Consider the following 18,965-nt stretch of genomic DNA (forward strand, 5'->3'; position numbering starts at 1 on the left):
TTTTACCCCAGAGCAGCGTAGAGAAGCAGCCAAACAGAACTATTCTTTTGTAATCTTTTCTCTGTTTGTGAGTGTGTGTGTGGGGGACTAGTTTTACACATTCTAAATCTGGAGCAATTTGCATAAAACAAAAAAATTCATTATTTTCATTCTCATTGTCTACTCGTTATGGAAAGGCTGTGTGTGTGTGAATGGATGATTATATGTGCGTAATAATCCCTGTAATCCCTCGCCTCATGTGTACTCTAGGACTATGCTTGGTTTATTTTTTCGGTTTGTAACTGTAATGAGAATTTAATGTTATACAGTCCAATTTTCAAACCCTGTCCCTTAAATTATACTCATAGTGAAATGAAAAAGAAATCAAAAGTTTCTAAATTCAAGGCAATAACTATGAATTTAATCTCTCCAGAGGCAAAAAAAAAAAAAAAAAAAAAACTCCCACCTCTTTCTATATCGCTCTGTCACACACAATCTCATGCTGCCCCCGAGCCTCAGTGCCACTCCAATATCAGTCATAATCATCTTATAAGACACAGAAAAACTGCCACTGTATGCCAAGTGAATACGAATAATATACCAGTGTGCATTACGTTTATGTATATTTGAAGTTTTTCTTTCTGATTTGAACGCTGAGGCTAATCACTTAGAAAAGCGGGGCTGAATTAAACCCTGAACAATTACTCTACCTGCATACCAACAAGGACTTTTCTTACTTGAAGTCCTCTGCTTTAGTTCAGTGACTGGTATTGAACTGTAAGTGAGGAAGTTGTCATCACAATGTAGACTGTTTAATAGTGCTAAAAATACAAAGAGTCCCCTGGGTGCTCTTGTTCGTCAGGGTGTATGGAACAGTTGAAAGCTTGTTCACCTAGTCTTGTGATTTCAGAACAATGTTTAGTCTTTTTTTTTTGTGCAGTTGAAGACTGAGCAGTGCAGAGCAATTTAGAAAATCCAGCTGAGCAGAATGCTCTAATTTAATCGCTTCCTTTTTCACACACCCTCAGACTGAGTGAAAGGGATCATTTTGAAAAGACACACACACACACACACACACACACACACACACAATCTTTAGCATACACGGCTATTAGGCTCCTACAGACAGTAAACATGCTGGAGTAGTTCAGGCTTAACCAGCTAGTTTAGCTGAAAAAGTGCAATGAGTGTTGAAAGGAAAATCAAGTGCTTTTCTCACCTTAGCCTCAGGACCATATTCAGAGCACCCTGAGTGCTTGGGTTTCTTTCCAGAGGTTGAATCTTTAATGGGGAAAAAAAAAGGAAAAAGATCACTGTCTTGGAAAGGCTGTGTGTGTGAATGGAAGATTATATGTAGGTAATAATCGCTGTAATCTCTTGCCCCATGTGTACTCTAGATATAGCCACCATGTTGATATTTTCACCTTCTATTCAGTGTGTATAATAAAATATATGTGCGTCATGAGATAGTAATTCTCCCAAATTGTTTTTACATTTGAATGTAACATTCCTGCACGTTTCATTCTCAGGCTTATATTAAAGCGAAAGACAAAAAGCTGCATATAAAATTCTCTTCCTGTATCCACAGGGATCGGCGAGCCTATAGCCCCGCGTTTCCGATCCATTTTAAATAGCGGTAATGACACCGAGAGAACTGAGTGCCGGGATGAAAGAGACGGGAGACAGGCAGACAGAAAGAAACATGAGTACATAAATAAGGAAACAGTTAGAGAGATTTTTGTGTCGTTTCCACCAGAGCTCTCTAGTTTAATTTACAATCAGTCACAGACATGAGCACACAGACCCACAGGGTAATAGCTATGGGTTGTGTTTAAACTCTATATGCCTCACACCAATTCTCACACGCTGGAACAACCTTTGTTGCTAGACAGGGCAATGGGTTTGATAGTGAAACGTTCATTTTATCAGCCCTCAGGCCTGTACAGGCTTTACCACAGTTTATGAATGTATTAATCGCTTAGTTTTTGTGAAATTATTTCCTAGTTAAATTTTCCTATAATGGGTAAGAAATCATTTAAGCTGTTAAAATATTTGAATCCCCACAAGGTAGCATTAATCAAGACTGACATGGCCAAATTAAATCCTAATATGTAAATCTGAGACTGCTGTAACTAAACTGCGGTCCAATATAACCTGAGGTTGTTCATTTAGGATTTAACACTAAATATTAAGAGCTGAAGGTGATACCGATTTGATTTTGATGCTATCTTTGGCTTATTCTTCCTGCATGTAATCTCAGCAGATAAAGAAAGAGAAAAGAGGAGGGGGAAAAAAGCTCGCGGTTTGAAATGTTTACTGTGAGGTTACTGTTGCTTGGCAGCGAAAGCACTTGAGAATTGTGAAGATGGCTGCAGATTTTCTTTTTGCTTAATTACAGCGTCACACACTGAAATGCCAGGGTGCTAAATTAACACCTACTATGTACATCTGAGACTGGTGTAACTAGACTGGTCTCCAATGTTCCCTGCAGCTGTTAATTTAACACCACTCACTGGACTGTACAGTAGCACAATGATGACGTGAGTATGTTCTTACTCTCACAATTTTCTTTGCTTTCTCCGCTTTTTAAAATTTTTCTTCTTAAGAAAGAGACACACGGCAAAACAAAACCGAATGAGAATGATAAGAATGAAAGGGAAAGTAACAGCTCAGTAGTTGGTTTAAATGTAATTCTGAAGGCTATAGATGTGGAGATGTTAAAAGGCCTGTCTAGGCTGCACAGCCTCTCAGCATGGGGTTAGTATTTCAAGACAAATCACATCCACTTCCACATGCAGGCCTCACCTGGGGATGCTGAATGGACAGACCTTCTATAGGGACATTGTTGGCATTCACTTCCCCCTGCAGTAAAAAAAAAAAAAGGACGCACATGAGGAGAGCAAGAATAAAAATCCGTTTCTCATTCAGCTTTTGGGAAATAGTTTCTGAACATTCACAAAGCCCAAGAGGTAATGTAACCATGCACACTCACGCTCATAGCTCTGCATATGTATTTCTCTGTGGCGTTTTTTTTTCTACTGTGGTCAAATACACTACATTTCGTATATCACTTTGTTTGTTTGGCGATCAATGCAGGACCCTGACGCTTGTAATTATCAAGCAATCCTTCATTGGATAATTAAAATTCGTTATGACCAAACATGATTAGAGGTGCACTGTCAGTCTGTTTGTCCTGTTTATGTTTGTTTGCACATTTAGAATTGCTGAAATATGTCACTTCCCTTTTCAAGTACCAAAACACTAATTCCCTATGCTGCTAAGTTAACCATAAACATGCTCCAGTATAAAGTGAAAAAAGGACCACTTACATGCCGGTTATCATCTTTGATCCGCCGTGACTGAAATGCAATTAAGAGACAGGCTTATTTTATATACGTTTTCTCCCACAAAGAATAATAGATAGATGTAGCTGTTTGTGTAGGAGTGTAATCAGCAGCGACTCATTTGCATTTTATGATAAACAATACACAGAAGTAATGCATCTCCAGTCTCATTAGCGCACGCTGATTTGCGGCTGATTTGCGGTGGAGGGGGTTTGTGTGTTTGATTTTATATTCCTGACTCGAGCACACTGCAAGGCATGCGTTCCACATGCACCAATCAAACGGAATTACAAAGCAAAGAGGTGTCTCCTCCCTGGCCACGGTCATCTGAACAACAAGTCTCTGGTTAAGGATCCAGAAATGTACACTAAGTCAAATAGTTACAGCTCAGGCCTTGTGGAATATTCAAGTGTCAGCGGCTGGAGATGCCATTAAAGCTAAATGCTGAGGTGAAATCTAACACAATGCGTACTTTTTTTTTATTTAGCTCTCCTCGGATCATGCTGGATAAGATCACACCTACCCGTCCTTGATTGACAACTGCATTGCCTTCCTCACTCTTTTCATCCATCTCATCATCACTCCATTCCCAGTCCCCATCCTCCATCTTGTGCAGGCGACCGCTTGATCCCGGCACTCGTCTCACCTAAGGAAGCCACAGACATTCTCACCCCAGTGTAAAGAGTCACAGGCTACACTTTTACCCTGGCCAAAAACAGGCTCAAATTGGAAATTCATTTAGTGGAGTGGAGCAGTGTTTACCTTTACACCGAGAATTTGTGGTGATGTTTCATAATTGTTAATCAATACATGGAATATCAATTCAATTCCTGCAGTTACAACCATGCTGCAGTAAATTATAATGTTATACTGAATATTAACGCATGTCAAATATTGTTTAGCAATGTGTGATGCAATATAAGGTAACTGGTTCCACACACACATATAAAAATAAATATATATATATATATATATATATATATATATATATATATATATATATATATATATATATATATATATATATATATATATATGACCGTTTATCATTATTACACTAAATGGGCAAAAGTATTGGGTCACCTGAATTGCCCAGCCATATGTGGTTCTTTCCCAAACTGTAATCGCAAAGCTGAAGGCACACAATTGTACAGGATGTCAGTTGGTGCGGTAGCATGACATTTTCCCTTTACTTGAACTAGGAGACCCAAACCTGTTCCAGCATGACAATGCCCCAAAAGCACATACCAAACTAATGACCGGGTGTCCGCAGACTTTTGACAATACAGCTTAATAATGGAAACAATTATCCACATCCATGTCATGCTGGAAAATTTTAAATAACTAACAGCATAAACCTATTCAATCTGTCTATTTGGCTTTACATAAAAAAAAAAATTATTTTTATATATATATATATATATATATATATATATATATATATATATATATATATATATATATATATATATATAAAATACTCTTCCAAACAAACCCCCTGCGAAGTGAAAATTAGTTCAGGTGTCATTTATTTCTGATTAAAAAGCTGAATAAATCCAAATTATTTTCCAGGTTAACCTTAACATAAACCTTAATTTAAAACATTAAACCTCGGCATTTACTATGTACATATTTAAGGTACATTATTTAGTTGTTACAGCGAAACTAATAGGATGAATGTACATAGTTAGAGTAATAATGACAAAAGTCTGATCCCCACCCCCACCCTGTGAGCACCTTGTTACACCTTGCTCCAAGTAGGTCTTTTACACTTATACAGCATTAGTGGGCGAGATTATTGCCCAAAAACACATCAGCACTCACCGGCGTGCACAGCGATTAATAAGACATCTATTTATAAAAGGCTTACACATTTACAAAAGCATTCCAATCTACAAAGCTTAAAGGCAGCTACAACTAAGAGTCAAATGAGGAAGCATATACACTTTTTCCAGCATAATGCTCTCTCTCTGAACACAGCAGCAGACCAGCATTCCTTTGCCTCTCCAAATGCACCTTTAGCAAAATAATACACTATTATACTCTGGTATATACACTGCCCCTCCAAAGGTCACACTCTAATATTTTGTTGGACCGCCTTTAGCTTTGATTATGGCATGTGTTCGCCGTGAAATCGTTTCGATAAGCTTCTGCAATGTCACAACGTTTATTCCCGTCCAGAATTGCACAATTTTTTTACCAAGATCTTCTATATACGATGGGAGAGTCAGACCAAAATGTAGTCAGCTGACCTCCTTTTTTTGGTCAAATAACTTTGCTGAACCGAGACTTGACCAACTGCAGCGACCCCAGATCATAGCACTGCCCCCACAGTAGGCACTAGGCATAATGGGTGGATCAATTCATCCGCCTCTCTCTTCTTGCTCTGAAGCGCCCATCACTCTGGAACAGGATAAATCTGAATTCATCAGACCACATGACCTTCTTCCATTGCTCCAGATTCCAATCTTAATGCTCACTAGTTAAAAAGTTAAACCTTTTTTTTCCAATTAGCCTCACTGATAAATTAATTCCTTAATGCTACACAGCTGTTTAGTCCCAATCCCTTGAGTTCCCCTCGCATTGTGCGAGTGGAAATGTGCTTACTTTCACTAGTAAACATAGCCGGGAATTCTACTGTTGCTTTTTACGATCTGAATTCACCAAACATTTAATCGCCGATCACAATCATTTAAGATTTTTTTCGACCACATTTCTTCAGCGAAGATGATGGTTCCCCACTATCCTACCAGTTTTTAATAATGCGTTGGGACAGCTCTTAACCCAATTGTAGTTTCAACAATCTTCTAAAATGTTTTCTTTGTGAAAAATAATAATCCATGCAGTATTTATCCAATAGGAGGCTTTTACCTATTTGCTTAGTTAAATCCAGGTGGTGACTTTTTTTTTTTTTTTTTGGATTTTGGAAAACTGCATGTTGTGTTCATTGTGTTATCTTTTTAATATTTAAATTAGTTTGATGATCTAAAACATTAAAGTGTGACAAACATGCAAAAAATAAATAAATAAATCAGAATACAACACCTTTTTACACCACTGTATATATATATATATATATATATATATATATATATAAAAACAAACATCTACAAGCTCTGAGCGTGTGAATATGATGAAAAGGTCAGCAATCCAAGACCTCCTGCCTACACAGAAAACAGACATTTCATGTGCCAAAACACCCACATTCACTACGACTGTCAGTGTACACATTTACTCACCTGTATTGCTCACTGACTAATATGCCAAAAGCACAATAATTACTATGTAAAACACAACCACGGCCCACATAACACGATGCTAAGAGAAAGAAAGCAAATGGCATTTACTCTTAGTGTTCTGTTCTTGCAATCTGACTCTCTCATCAGCACAGCAGCTACATCCCTAGTGAATTGACGGCATAAAATAATTATTTGAGATGAGTTAATTAGGCACTGACCAGGCCTGTCTTGCTGAATCAAGCTCATCCTGTAGCACTTGACATCCTACCTAGCTGAAACCAAAGAACTCATCTGCCCCCTGCTGGCCAAGCAGCAACACTACAGCAGTTCAGACAGCACCATGATCATGTGTGACCTGCACACGTCACTGTTCAGAAAAACGAGAGCTTGGTGGTCAATAAATCTCTTTATTCTCTAGACCTAATGCTAATTGAGGTGATTTGTGAGCATCTACAAATAGTCAGTTGACGCTTGGTTCTGAACAATGTAAAAAAAATTACGACTGTGAAATAAGTCAGTTATTGATTTTGTCATTCAGTGTCCTTGCTTTGCTTTCTCAAGGTCATCAGAACAGTACATTTTTTCCACTTCTATTCCACTCTAGTAAAGGTTGGAGAAGGGGATCATTTTCCTCCGCCTACACCAACAGCTAATGTAGCTTGATAAAGTCGCACTTGAGCAACGCCTGAATAAAAAGAGATGTAAAGCAAGGAACAGAGCGAGAGAGAGAGAGAGAGAGAGAGAGAGAGAGAGAGAGAGAGAGAGAGAGAGAGAGAGAGAGAGAGAGAGAGAAAGAGAGAGGGAACTGGATTAAGTTCCAGAGGTGATCAGGTCACAGAATCCTCAAGTGACAATGTGTTTCTTGTAGGTTCCCTTTTCTTTTATAACTGTACGCATTTCTATCAAACACGGTGATTAACAGACGCAGAGTTCAAAGACAGAAGCCTTATAAAAGCTTACTGTTTCATAAAAGCCCCTTTGAACAATGAAACTAATTAAAACACCAGAATGCGCTTGCGTTTTATGATCCATTGCAGCAACGCCTGCCAAGTAACAGCATCATCTGCTTATAAGTCCAATTATTCAGTTGTGCTGCCATAATCATCTTCTCCGCACTGCCATTAAAATTGCATTTCCCAAAGGTTTTCCCTCCCTGCATACTAAGATCAGGATGACTGCGTCTGCTGTCAGGATATTCACAGACTCAACCCATCGGATGTGACTATGGAAAGCTTTCTGCCCTCTTTCTCCATGCTAATGCAAAATTACCCACTGTAATCGATTACAAAATGCAGCGACACAAAGCCCTGCAGAAGCATGACGAAAGCCCATTGTGACCCTTACAGAGGCACAGCAAAATTAACACGGTGCGTCGTTTTGAAGCTTTTAGCTTGTGGCGCAGGTGTATCATCCATTCTGAAAATCTAAATATTTTCTTCTAAGATCATTTCAAATCTTTTAATCTGAACTGTTTAAATCAAAATAAGAAAATTTTCCCCAAAGTGAAAAAAAAAAAAAAAAAAAAAGAAATATCAGTGACTTCCTGTAAAAACACTGTCACAAAGGTGGATGTCATAGCTTCAACCTTTTCAGCCAAACACCTTTCATCCATCCTTTTCACCTTTCTTGTTCATTCATGCTCTTTGATGTGCTCCCTCGCATAATTATTAGGCTGAAGGCAGAGAATTGTCATCTCAGTCTGATCTCACACTCAAGACTATGAGTAAAAAGTAGCCTAGCATGCAAATGGTTGTGTTTAAGTACAGCGCTCGGTTGCCTAATCACCCACATTAAACCCCATTTGCCTTCTGTCGGGGCCTTGATACGTTACAGTCCCCTGAACGCACGAGTTGACGGTGCATTCGTTCTGCACGGCCGGCAGACAAACCGATACAAAGGCTTCACAATATAGAAATGAACAGCGTGAGGTTTGGCAGCGGTGCACCTGTCTAGGTGTCAGGGATCCCCCTGCCACGCCCCCCCCCTCGGTAGCTGTCAGGGATCCCCCTGCCACGCCCCCCTCGGTAGCTGTCAGGGATTCACCCTGCCACGCCCCCCTAAATAGCAGTCACGCTGCTTTCCTTGATTACCGACAGCTGTGGCTCATTAAAGATCAGACTACTTAAACTCAGGTTCTTGAGTCACAGGCTGTCGGGCCTTATATTGTCATGCCGGTGAATCGCGTGGCTGCTCATCCGCCGGCATTCACCGCTGGCTCTCTTGCCAAACTCCGTTTCCGTATTAGGATTACTCTTCGCTTTTGCCGCTTTCCTTTAAGTTTAAGACTCTGAGTTTCATGGGTGGATTACTCGTCTCGAGCGGATATCCTTATTTGTTTTCTATCCTCGGCCTATGAGTGTGTTTTGGTTTTGAACTATCTTAATAAAGACAATGATAGGATTATATCTGCTTCCACGTCATCAGCCTGACACTAGGACAGTTACTTCTTACAATAGAGCAGGCAAAAGGTTAGACCACAAAAAAGAGGATAAATTCATTGCTTTTTCAGTGAGGTGGGTTGTCTTTGAATCAGAGATTAACTCGTTTATTTATTCATGCTTATGCAGGACTTGACGCAATTACGTGTAACCATGTCTCATCTCTAATGCACAAGTTTTTGCTTATATTATTCAGATGATTATTTAGATTTTAAAATGGTAGTTTAATTAATTCATGAGAATGTTACCAGTATTTGCAATGCTTACTCCATTGGATTCTTTAATTAATATTAACAAAATAATTAGCAGAGTTTATTTGTTCTCTCAGCACTAACACCACAAAAATATGACCAGAAGCACAGGTCCTTTATTTAGAACCAAACAGAGGCAGCTTCATTGTAGCCCGCAGCCAATCAACACATTTTTATATATGCAGTGTTACATATGACATACATATGCATTATGTATGTAATTAATGGTATTCTGTTAAGACTTACATGGTGAGAAATATACTGTTATAGCGATGTCTTGAATCTTGAGCCATGAATCCCCCTCTCATATCACATAGCATGCTTTTCAGAGTTCCATATGCTTATTGTTTACACTGCATGCGCTATTGTTTTGCTCCTGTCCCTACCCTGTCTTCTCATTGATTACCTAATGTGTGCACCTGTTCTATGCTTAGCTTCTAATTCATTTGCCTTTTTTTTATACTCTGCTGTTCTTTGTCTCAATGCAGAGATATATATATACAGTGGAACCCGGTTATGTCGATGTCCTAGAGGGTCGCCAAAAAGCATCGAGACAACCGATGATCGAGATAAACGAAAATCAGTATGGCGGCAGTATATTAACGTGCTTGAAATTTCTTTATGTACATGATGTGTGTTAATAAATGAGAATGTGCATGCACGTGTTTTTGAAGGGTTTTTTTACACAACAGCGTTGCCGCGATTTGTTTGATGAAGACATGTTATAAAAATACATACAGTACATGTTTATCTGTCAGGAATCCACCTGCCACGCCCCCTTCAGCCCCCTTCAGCGTGTCAGGTGTTTTCTCGGCCGCTTTCTCTGAAGCTCCGGGCTTCAATCGCGCACATATCTTCTTCTTCTTCTTCTTCTTTCGGCTGCTCCCATTAGGGGTCGCCACAGCGGATCATCCGTCTCCATACCACCCTGTCCTCTATATCTGCCTTTTTTACACCAACTACCTGCATGTCTTCCCTCACCACATCCATGAACCTCCTCCTTGGCCTTCCTCTTTTCCTCCTACCTGGTGGCTCCATCTTCAGCATTTTTCTACCAATATAATTCATGTCCCTTCTCTGCACATGTCCAAACCATCTCAATCTCGCCTCCCTCACCTTGTCACCAAAACATCCTACATGTGCTGTCCCTCTAATAAACTCATTTCTAATCTTGTCCATCCTCGTCACTCCCAACGAAAACCTCAACATCTTCAGCTCTGCTACCTCCAGCTCCACCTCCTGTCTTTTACTCAATGCCACTGTCTCTAATCCATACAACATCGCAGGTCTCACCACAGTCCTATAAACTTTCCCTTTCATTCTTGCAGATACTCTTCTATCACAAATCACTCCTGTCACTCTTCTTCACCCACTCCACCCTGCCTGCACTCTTTTCTTTACTTCCCTAACACACTCTCCATTACTTTGCACTGTTGACCCCAGGTACCTGAACTCCTCCACCTTCTCCACCTCTTCTCCCTGCAACCGCATCACTCCACTGCCCTCCCTCTCATTCACACACATGTACTCTGTCTTACTCCTACTGACTTTCATTCCCCTTCTCTCCAGCGCATATCTCCACCTCTCCAGGCTCTTCTCAACCTGCTCTCTACTCTCACCACAAATCACAATATCATCTGCAAACATCATAGTCCAGGGAGACTCCTGTCTGACCTCGTCCGTCAACCTGTCCATCACCACTGCAAACAGGAAAGGGCTCAGGGCCGATCCTTGATGCAGTCCAACCTTCACCCTGAACCAGTCTGTCGTACCTACTGCACACTTTACTGCCGTCACACTGTCCTCATACATGTCCTGCACCACCCTCACATACTTCTCTGACACACCTGACTTCCTCATACAATACCACAACTCCTCTCTCGGCACCCTGTCGTACGCTTTCTCTAAATCCACAAATACACAATGCAGCTCCTTCTGTCCTTCTCTATACTTCTCCATCAACATCCTTAAAGCAAATAAGGCATCTGTGGTGCTCTTCCTCGGCATGAAACCATACTGTTGCTCACAGATGGTCACCTCTTCTCTCAACCTGGCTTCCACTACTCTTTCCCATAACTTCATGGTGTGACTGATCAACTTAATTCCCCTGTAGTTACTGCAGGTCTGCACATCTCCCTTATGCTTAAAGATCGGTACCAGCACACTCCTTCTCCATTCCTCAGGCATCCTCTCCCCTTCCAGAATCCTGTTAAACAATCTGGTTAAAAACTCCACTGCCATCTCTCCTAAACATCTCCACGCTTCTACCGGTATGTCATCTGGTCCAACCGACTTTCCATTCTTCATCCTCTTAATCGATGCTCTCACTTCCTCCTTACTAATCCTATCTACATCCTGCTTCACCAACTCCACATCCTCCAACCTTCTCTCTCTCTGATTTTCCTCATTCATCAGCTGCTCAAAATACTCCCTCCATCTTCTCAACACACTCTCCTCACTAGTCAACACATTTCCCTCTCCATCCTTTATTGCTCTAACTTGCAGTACATCCTTCCCAGCTCGGTCCCTCTGCTTGGCCAATCGGTATAAATCCTTTTCTCCTTCCTTAGTGTCCAACCTCTTATACAGTTCCTCATATGTCTTTTCCTTGGCTTTCGCCACATCCCTTTTAACCTGCTGCCGCATCTCCTTGTACTCCTGCCTACTTTTCTCATCACTCTGTCGATCCCACTTCTGTTTTGCCAACCTCTTCCCCCTAATGCTCTCCTGCACTTCCTCATTCCACCACCACGTCTCCTTGTCTTGCTTTCTATTTCCAGATGTCACACCAAGTACTTTTCTAGCTGCCTCCCTCATCACTCCTGCAGTAGTTGCCCAATCATCCGGCACCTCTTCACCACCACCGAGCCCCTGTCTGACCTCTTCCCTGAACCTCACACTACACTCTTTCTCCTTCAGTTTCCACCATCTTATTCTTCTTTCAAACCTTACTTTCCTCCTCTTCTTCTTCGCCTCCAAAACCATCCTACAGACCACCATCCGATGCTGTCTAGCTACACTGTCCCCCGCCAACACCTTACAGTCTCCAATCTCCTTCAGGTTGCATCTCCTACACAGAAGATAATCCACCTGTGTGCACCTTCCTCCACTCTTATACGTCACCCTATGATCCTCCTTCTTCTTAAAATACGTGTTCACCACTGCCATTTCCATCCTTTTAGCAAAATCTACCACCATCTGCCCTTCCACATTCCTCTCCTTAAAACCATACCTACCCATCACCTCCTCATCACCTCTGTTCCCTTCACCTACATGCCCATTAAAGTCTGCCCCAATCACCAATCGTTCTTTCCTAGGTACACCATCTACCACTTCATCTAATTCACTCCAGAATCTTTCTTTCTCCTCCATCTCACAGCCAACTTGTGGAGCATAGGCACTGATGACATTTATCATCATCCCTTCAACTTCCACCTTCACGATCATCACCCTATCAGAAACTCTCTTCACCTCCACTACACTCTTACTGTACTCTTCCTTCAGAATCACCCCTACACCATTTCTCTTCCCATCCACACCATGATAAAACAGTTTAAACCCACCTCCAATGTTCCTGGCCTTACTCCCTTTCCACTTGGTCTCCTGAACACACAACACATCTACCTTTCTCCTCTCCATCATATCAGCTATCTCTCTCCCTTTACCCGTCATAGTACCAACATTTAAAGTACCAACCCGAACCTCTACTCTCCTACACTGCTCCTTTTCCTGCCGTCTCTGTAGACGCCTTCCTCCTCTCCTTCTCCTCCTTCGGCCAACAGTAGCCCAATTTCCACCGGTACCCTGTCGGCTAACGATACCTGTGGCGGTCGTTGTTAACCCCGGCCTCGACCGATCCGGTATGAAATTCTCATTTGTGATCCGCATATTTGATTTGGCACATGTTTTACGCTGGATGCCCTTCCTAACGCAACCCTCCCCATTTACCCGGGCTTGGGACCGGCACTAAGAGTACACTGGCTTGTGCCCCCCTAATGGCTGGGTTTTCAACACATATGGTGCTCGTTTATCATCATCACCAGCTCCTATTTAAACTTCCACACTCTCACTGTCCGTTATTGTTGGTATATGTTGGTTCACGGCGGTCGTTGTTATCGCTCATGTGTATCCCGGTACGTGTCTTCCCACCGGCACTCTCTCAACGGCTGCGCTTTTCTTCCCAAAGCCGCGCCGCGCCCCTACTAACACTACGAACACTAGCACTAACTAACAGCAGAGATTCACCAGTATACAATACAAAACCTGTAGCATCTGTAAGGATTGATTTTTCCGCCACTTTCGCGAGTTCTTCTGCGGCTGCACCGAGATAAACGACGTTAAATGGCAATGTCACCTGTTAGTGGGTGGGTATATTAGGCAGAAAGTTAACATTTTGTCCTCAAAGTCTATGTTTTGGAAGCAGGAAAAATGGGCAAGCGTAAGCGTATTTTGGGCTATTTAGACAAGAGCCAAATTGTGATGGCTGGACAACAGTATCTATCAAAAGTGGTCCAGAGAAAGGAACAGTGGTGAACCGGCAACAGGGTCATGGCCGGCCGAAGCTCATTGATGCACGGGGGAAGCGAAGGCTGGTTCGTGTGGTCCAAACCAACAGATGAGCTCCTCTAGCTCAAACTGCTGAAGACGTTCACGCTGTTAATGCTCGACAGATCACGACTGTTTTGCCAGCAAAAGGAGGTCCAACACAATATTATGCAGATGCTCATAATGTTATGCCTGATCAGTGTATATCAGTGGTCCCTAACATTTTGTGCGCCTTGGACCAGATTAATGTCGGACAATATTTTCACAGACAGGTTTAATGTCCGGTCTTTAAGGTGACGCGAATAAATACAACAAAATATACGGCCCAGTACCAACTGTCCCACGGCCCAGTGCCGATCCGCAGCCCGGGGGTTGGGGACCACTGGTGTATATGATTATGGATATTCCTACAATGATGCTGCCTGACTGTGCTTTGGCCTTTAACTCGGATTACGAGATGTGCCTCACCATGTCTCCATGCAATTTAATCACAAATACAAAACGTATTGTTTGTACTATTACGTTTGCTTACTTCACTGGCATTTTAACGCAAAACCCACAGACATGAATGCCCGTCTCACAGACCTAAAAAAAAATATTATAAATAAATATTTATGTCTTGGCCAGATCATCTTGGACATTCATCACATTTCTATTGCTGTTTATGTTTTTCTAAGTACTAAATAAAAGCCTTAAATAAAAGGTTGTGATTAATGTGTTTACCTTGAAGCGCTTTAAATAAAAGAAAGAAAAGCGTGCAACTCGATCCACAAAATCAATATTTACCAACTCCAAAGTTAAGCCTAATTTATAAACAAATATGCTGTGGATTAAAGTCGTTGGTATAAATATATATAAATCTTTTTATGTATTTTACATTTTTTTTTCCAATAGCCATCAAAACAGCTGTAATCACATGGCAGGCGTGGACCTGAACACCCCAGAAAGACCAGAATGGAATCGCTGAAAGAAGTCTTTCTTCTGTCTCTGTAACTACAGTGTTTTTGAGTATGTGGGAAAAAAAATCAGAGGTGTGTAGCTGCATTATTTTAAAAAGGAGCACCACAGTGACCAAACCTCACACACCACAGCATGTCAGTACAGAGTGCACTGTGATGGCCTTAAAAGCTCAGAGCAATGTGTGATGAGAATGAAATACCTTTTTAGCTCTTTGGCTTATATTTGGTCCTTTACAAAGCAGCTTTTCTATCAAGTATTCCCGGTTCTATAATGGTAAAGCAGAAAATAAAAGATTTGTGAGCTTTCGGAGCAACAAGAAACTGTATGAAAGACAAGAAAAATGAATACAAATACATAAAACTGTACCTTGGCTTTTTGGAAGAATTTACATTTCAGAAGTTCTGATGCTGTTGGTCTGTGGGGAGGTGAAAGAAAGTGTTTGAGTATGTAAACATGCAATATGCATTCCTAATCTAGACTTTGATTTCCTGCATTAAACTGAACAGGTATTTAAGGTAAGGTCTCCTGTATACAACAGTGACTATGTAGCATAATTGCATATGCAGAGAGCGTATTTTAGAGTAAGGCTTTGGTCTAACCACTGGCATGGGCTCATTTATATCAATTTGGCCAGATTGAGTTTTTCTGCTGGGAGCTTTATAACATTGAATCTCTTTATTGATTGTGACTGAACACATGGCACAAAGGAGAAACCCAGAGAGATTTTGTTATATGCTCACAAAAAAAAAAAACAATGAAAAATGGTAATCATTCAATTTACTTTCAAACTAATGTGCTATCGAGACTCGTTGTTCATCTGGTTCTCCAAATGGGCAAATAGAATTATGTACCTTTTAGTCGGGTCCTTTTGAAGGCACAGAGTTATTAGTTTCCTAAAAGATTTCCCGTATTTTTTTAGCATCTCTTTATCCTCAACTTCTGTTTCTAAGGTCGGGGGATCGTTCTGCAGTGTCAGCATTAAGACCTGCACAACAGTTTGACAAAAGTAGGGTCACAAATAATGTCTGGCCAAAGAATAAGGTTTAACTATTAAACCTGTATAAGGACATAGAGAAATAAATGTAATTATTGCAGTGTCAGTGTAGATATTATTTGGCTATGGAAACTTCTCGAATCGAAAAAAAAAAAAAAGCATTAATATCATAATATAACCTTTAGTGTACTTTGTTACAGTGTAGAGCAATGATTTAAATAACATACTGCAGAATATTTTTTCGGAAAACATTTTGTGCATATATAATCAAGCTTGCAAAGCATTAAAAAAAAACTGAAACCTTCTCAAAGTGTTTCCTATTTTTCAGTTGTCTGACTTCCATTCTCTACTCAGCATTTAAAGCAGGAAATAAAAGCCTCACCTTCATAGGTGGGTATCGATGATAGGGTGCAGATCCTGTGGCCAGCTCTATGGCAGTAATCCCAAAACTCCAAATGTCAGCTTTAAAATCATATCCTCTAACCTACAAGTGAGAGATGTCCATAAACCTGACAGATAACCATTCAGAAAAGCTTATTCTGAGACATAGTTCCAAAACATTAAACTTGCAAAATCCTCTAAAACACAAATGGGTGAGTAAATTGTTTCTGCTGTTCCTGTGTCTCGTAGCCAGAGGCAGTTAGTTACGATGTGCAACAGTAATGCCGTTTCATAAACAGTCCTACCTGTTCCATCACTTCTGGAGCCATCCAACATGGAGTTCCCACAAAAGTTTTCCTAACTTTATGTCTGGTTACATCTCCTCCGGTCGCCAGAAATGCACTCACACCGAAGTCTGTAGTGAAAATATTCACATAATTTACTGGAAAAGTTCTGTTACGGTTAAAAAAAAACTCAAGCTGTCATTGGCAGTAAAATAGGCTTTCAATGTAGAATTAACTAATCTGGATAGATATTACATTTAAATTCAAATCAAATTCAAATTCAAATCAAATTCAAATGTTATCTCTCACATACACATACACACAGAGTACGACATGCACTGAAATGCTTTAACATTGTTATTAATATTTTATGCTTCATGTATCTAATAGTAATAGTAGTACTAGTTATTGATAGTAATATAAATGTATATCTATCTATCTATATTTAGTACATGCACAGGACATTAGCCTATTTGAAATTTTAAAAAATTATAATAATGAAATAAAGAAAAATTTACAAACTGAAATTATTGCTAAAATCTACTTATTTCTGATAACAATAGAGATTTTCAGAAGAATATCTCTAATACTGACACACAACACATGATTGATACATCCCTATAAAAGTCCCCAGCTTCATCCTTCAATAATCAATAGCAAACGAGGTCAGCATTGGTTAAATAAAATCAAATCAATATGCCTGCACTAGATTTGCCACTTTACTTAGCAGGAGAAAAAAAACCCTCATGAGTATGACAATTTCAAGTCTCTTTTTAGTCCATAAATCTCTATTATAGCCTTCCGTTACTAAAGATATGTATTCTATGTTTTTATCTTATAATAAAAATAGACAATATAATAATAGATATGATGTAGTATTGTATGTAGTATAATTAAATACTGACAAAAGTATCACTGTAGGATCAAAAATAGAAACTCTGAGATTGAGGTTTCAACCGGGTTATAAAGCACAAAGTGATGGTTTATGAACTTCTTCTGTATACATAAATACTATAGAACTGGCACATTTGTCAAGGTTTCAAAAAAAGCAAAATAAATCTCTTTCATAAAACCCAAAAATAGCATGTTGGGCATGTGCAGTCTGACTCCCCAAACTAATTACTGCACCATTTTCACAGCGTTTAATTAATGTAGCTCTATAAAAAACATTTGTAGTTCCTGGAATCCTTTAATCCTATCTATCTTAATTGGTGCTGTTAAAAAAAAAAAAAACACTAAGTAGGATTAGGTTCGTACTTGGACATGCCACAAATCTTTGGAAACATATTTAAGCATATTATAAAAGTGATTCTACATACTACAGCGAGGGATTATTTTAAGCATGAGAAAAATGTGCACAGAAAAAACGAGCAGAAGTTTTACATGACGCAAATAAGATTCTATCACGATGCCGCTCGTCATTGCAGAAGAAGACGGATTCAGAATTTCATGCTTTTTGCTGCAATTTTCCAAAATATTTTCCATGAAATGACGAAAAAAAAAAACTCTGGTGCAAAAAAATTTATGTGAAACACACCTGCTATCTGCACTGAGCCGTCTTCTCCCAACAGGATGTTCCCAGCCTTCACATCCCTAAGGTCAAACATTAAGAACACAGACTTTTTTTATTCCTCTGTGACTTCATGACACAAGAGATAGCCCTTAATTATTTTCTCTAACACAATACACACCCAGTTCCCAGTTTATTAGCTACACATACCTTGTATCTACACTCATAGGATCATTTATTATGTATACCACCATATATATCATGATGAAAAAAAAATTATAGCCTTTCACTATGCAAATATTTGTCAACGAACCACCCCACCAACATCATGTGCATCGACAGAACTGCGCTGACCAGAATCAATATTCCACAAATAAAGCTTTGAATCTTGAGACTTGAATAACTGGATTATTTCTAGTGTATGAAAAGCAGCAGTGTTCACTTACAACATTCAGTTATTGTGCTGGTCCACGATCTTCGTATGTGTAATTCACTTTTCAATTCAATTTGATTTCTATAGACCATTTCAACGGCCGTTTATTCATGTGAGGAATTGACGTCTTTTTGGTCCTAGGACATTTCCGGTTAGCTAACGCGCACATTGGCAGGCGATTAAAAAATGTCAAAATGAAAACGATTATCATGTTGTTCATGCTCGCTCAGAGCAGGAACTAACTTGCTTTGGGAAATTGAAGTGTTTACATTTCCGACAATCAAAACACATTGTGACGCCTGGATTACAGCAGTGAAGGCTGGATACTGACTAGTAACTATGGGATATCTACTGTAATCTAAAACCAACAGCACATTATTATTTAGAATTGAATATGTTTAAAAAATGTTTTAAATACGTTAGCCAGCATTGGATTTCATGGATCTTCATGTATATTTGTGAGCACACACAAGGCCCAGATGGAGGATTCAAACACACACACACACACACACACACACACACACACACACACACACTCTGTTCCACTGCAACAAGGATCACAGAAACATGGCTACACACTTCACCTGGTCTAACCACAAACATTTCA

At 39.9% G+C, this 18,965-nt stretch overlaps 2 protein-coding genes across 6 annotated transcripts in view; one reads left to right on the forward strand and one right to left on the reverse strand.

Annotated features, from left to right (window-relative positions):
* cers6 (ceramide synthase 6) overlaps positions 1-18,965 on the forward strand; it is a 248,058-nt gene that overhangs the window by 178,167 nt on the left and 50,926 nt on the right. The window lies entirely within an intron of this gene.
* The window catches only part of stk39 (serine threonine kinase 39), a 43,057-nt gene that overhangs the window by 17,039 nt on the left and 7,053 nt on the right, over positions 1-18,965 (reverse strand). For all 4 annotated transcript variants that reach the window (XR_014533009.1, XR_014533010.1, XM_083538041.1 and 1 more), the window contains exons 5-14: positions 17,953-18,008; positions 16,437-16,546; positions 16,133-16,234; positions 15,608-15,741; positions 15,123-15,171; positions 14,956-15,021; positions 3,847-3,969; positions 3,309-3,338; positions 2,785-2,841; positions 1,199-1,260 (exon numbers count right to left, since the gene is read on the reverse strand). Coding sequence is in view for 2 of the 4 variants with exons in the window: in XM_083538041.1 (XP_083394167.1) it covers positions 1,199-1,260; positions 2,785-2,841; positions 3,309-3,338; positions 3,847-3,969; positions 14,956-15,021; positions 15,123-15,171; positions 15,608-15,741; positions 16,133-16,234; positions 16,437-16,546; positions 17,953-18,008 (789 nt within the window). In the remaining 2 variants the exon portion in view is untranslated. The remainder of the gene's footprint in view (positions 1-1,198; positions 1,261-2,784; positions 2,842-3,308; positions 3,339-3,846; positions 3,970-14,955; positions 15,022-15,122; positions 15,172-15,607; positions 15,742-16,132; positions 16,235-16,436; positions 16,547-17,952; positions 18,009-18,965) is intronic.

The sequence above is a fragment of the Silurus aristotelis genome (genome assembly GCF_946808225.1).
Source record: "Silurus aristotelis genome assembly, chromosome: 3".
In the NCBI taxonomy this organism is placed as follows: domain Eukaryota; kingdom Metazoa; phylum Chordata; class Actinopteri; order Siluriformes; family Siluridae; genus Silurus; species Silurus aristotelis.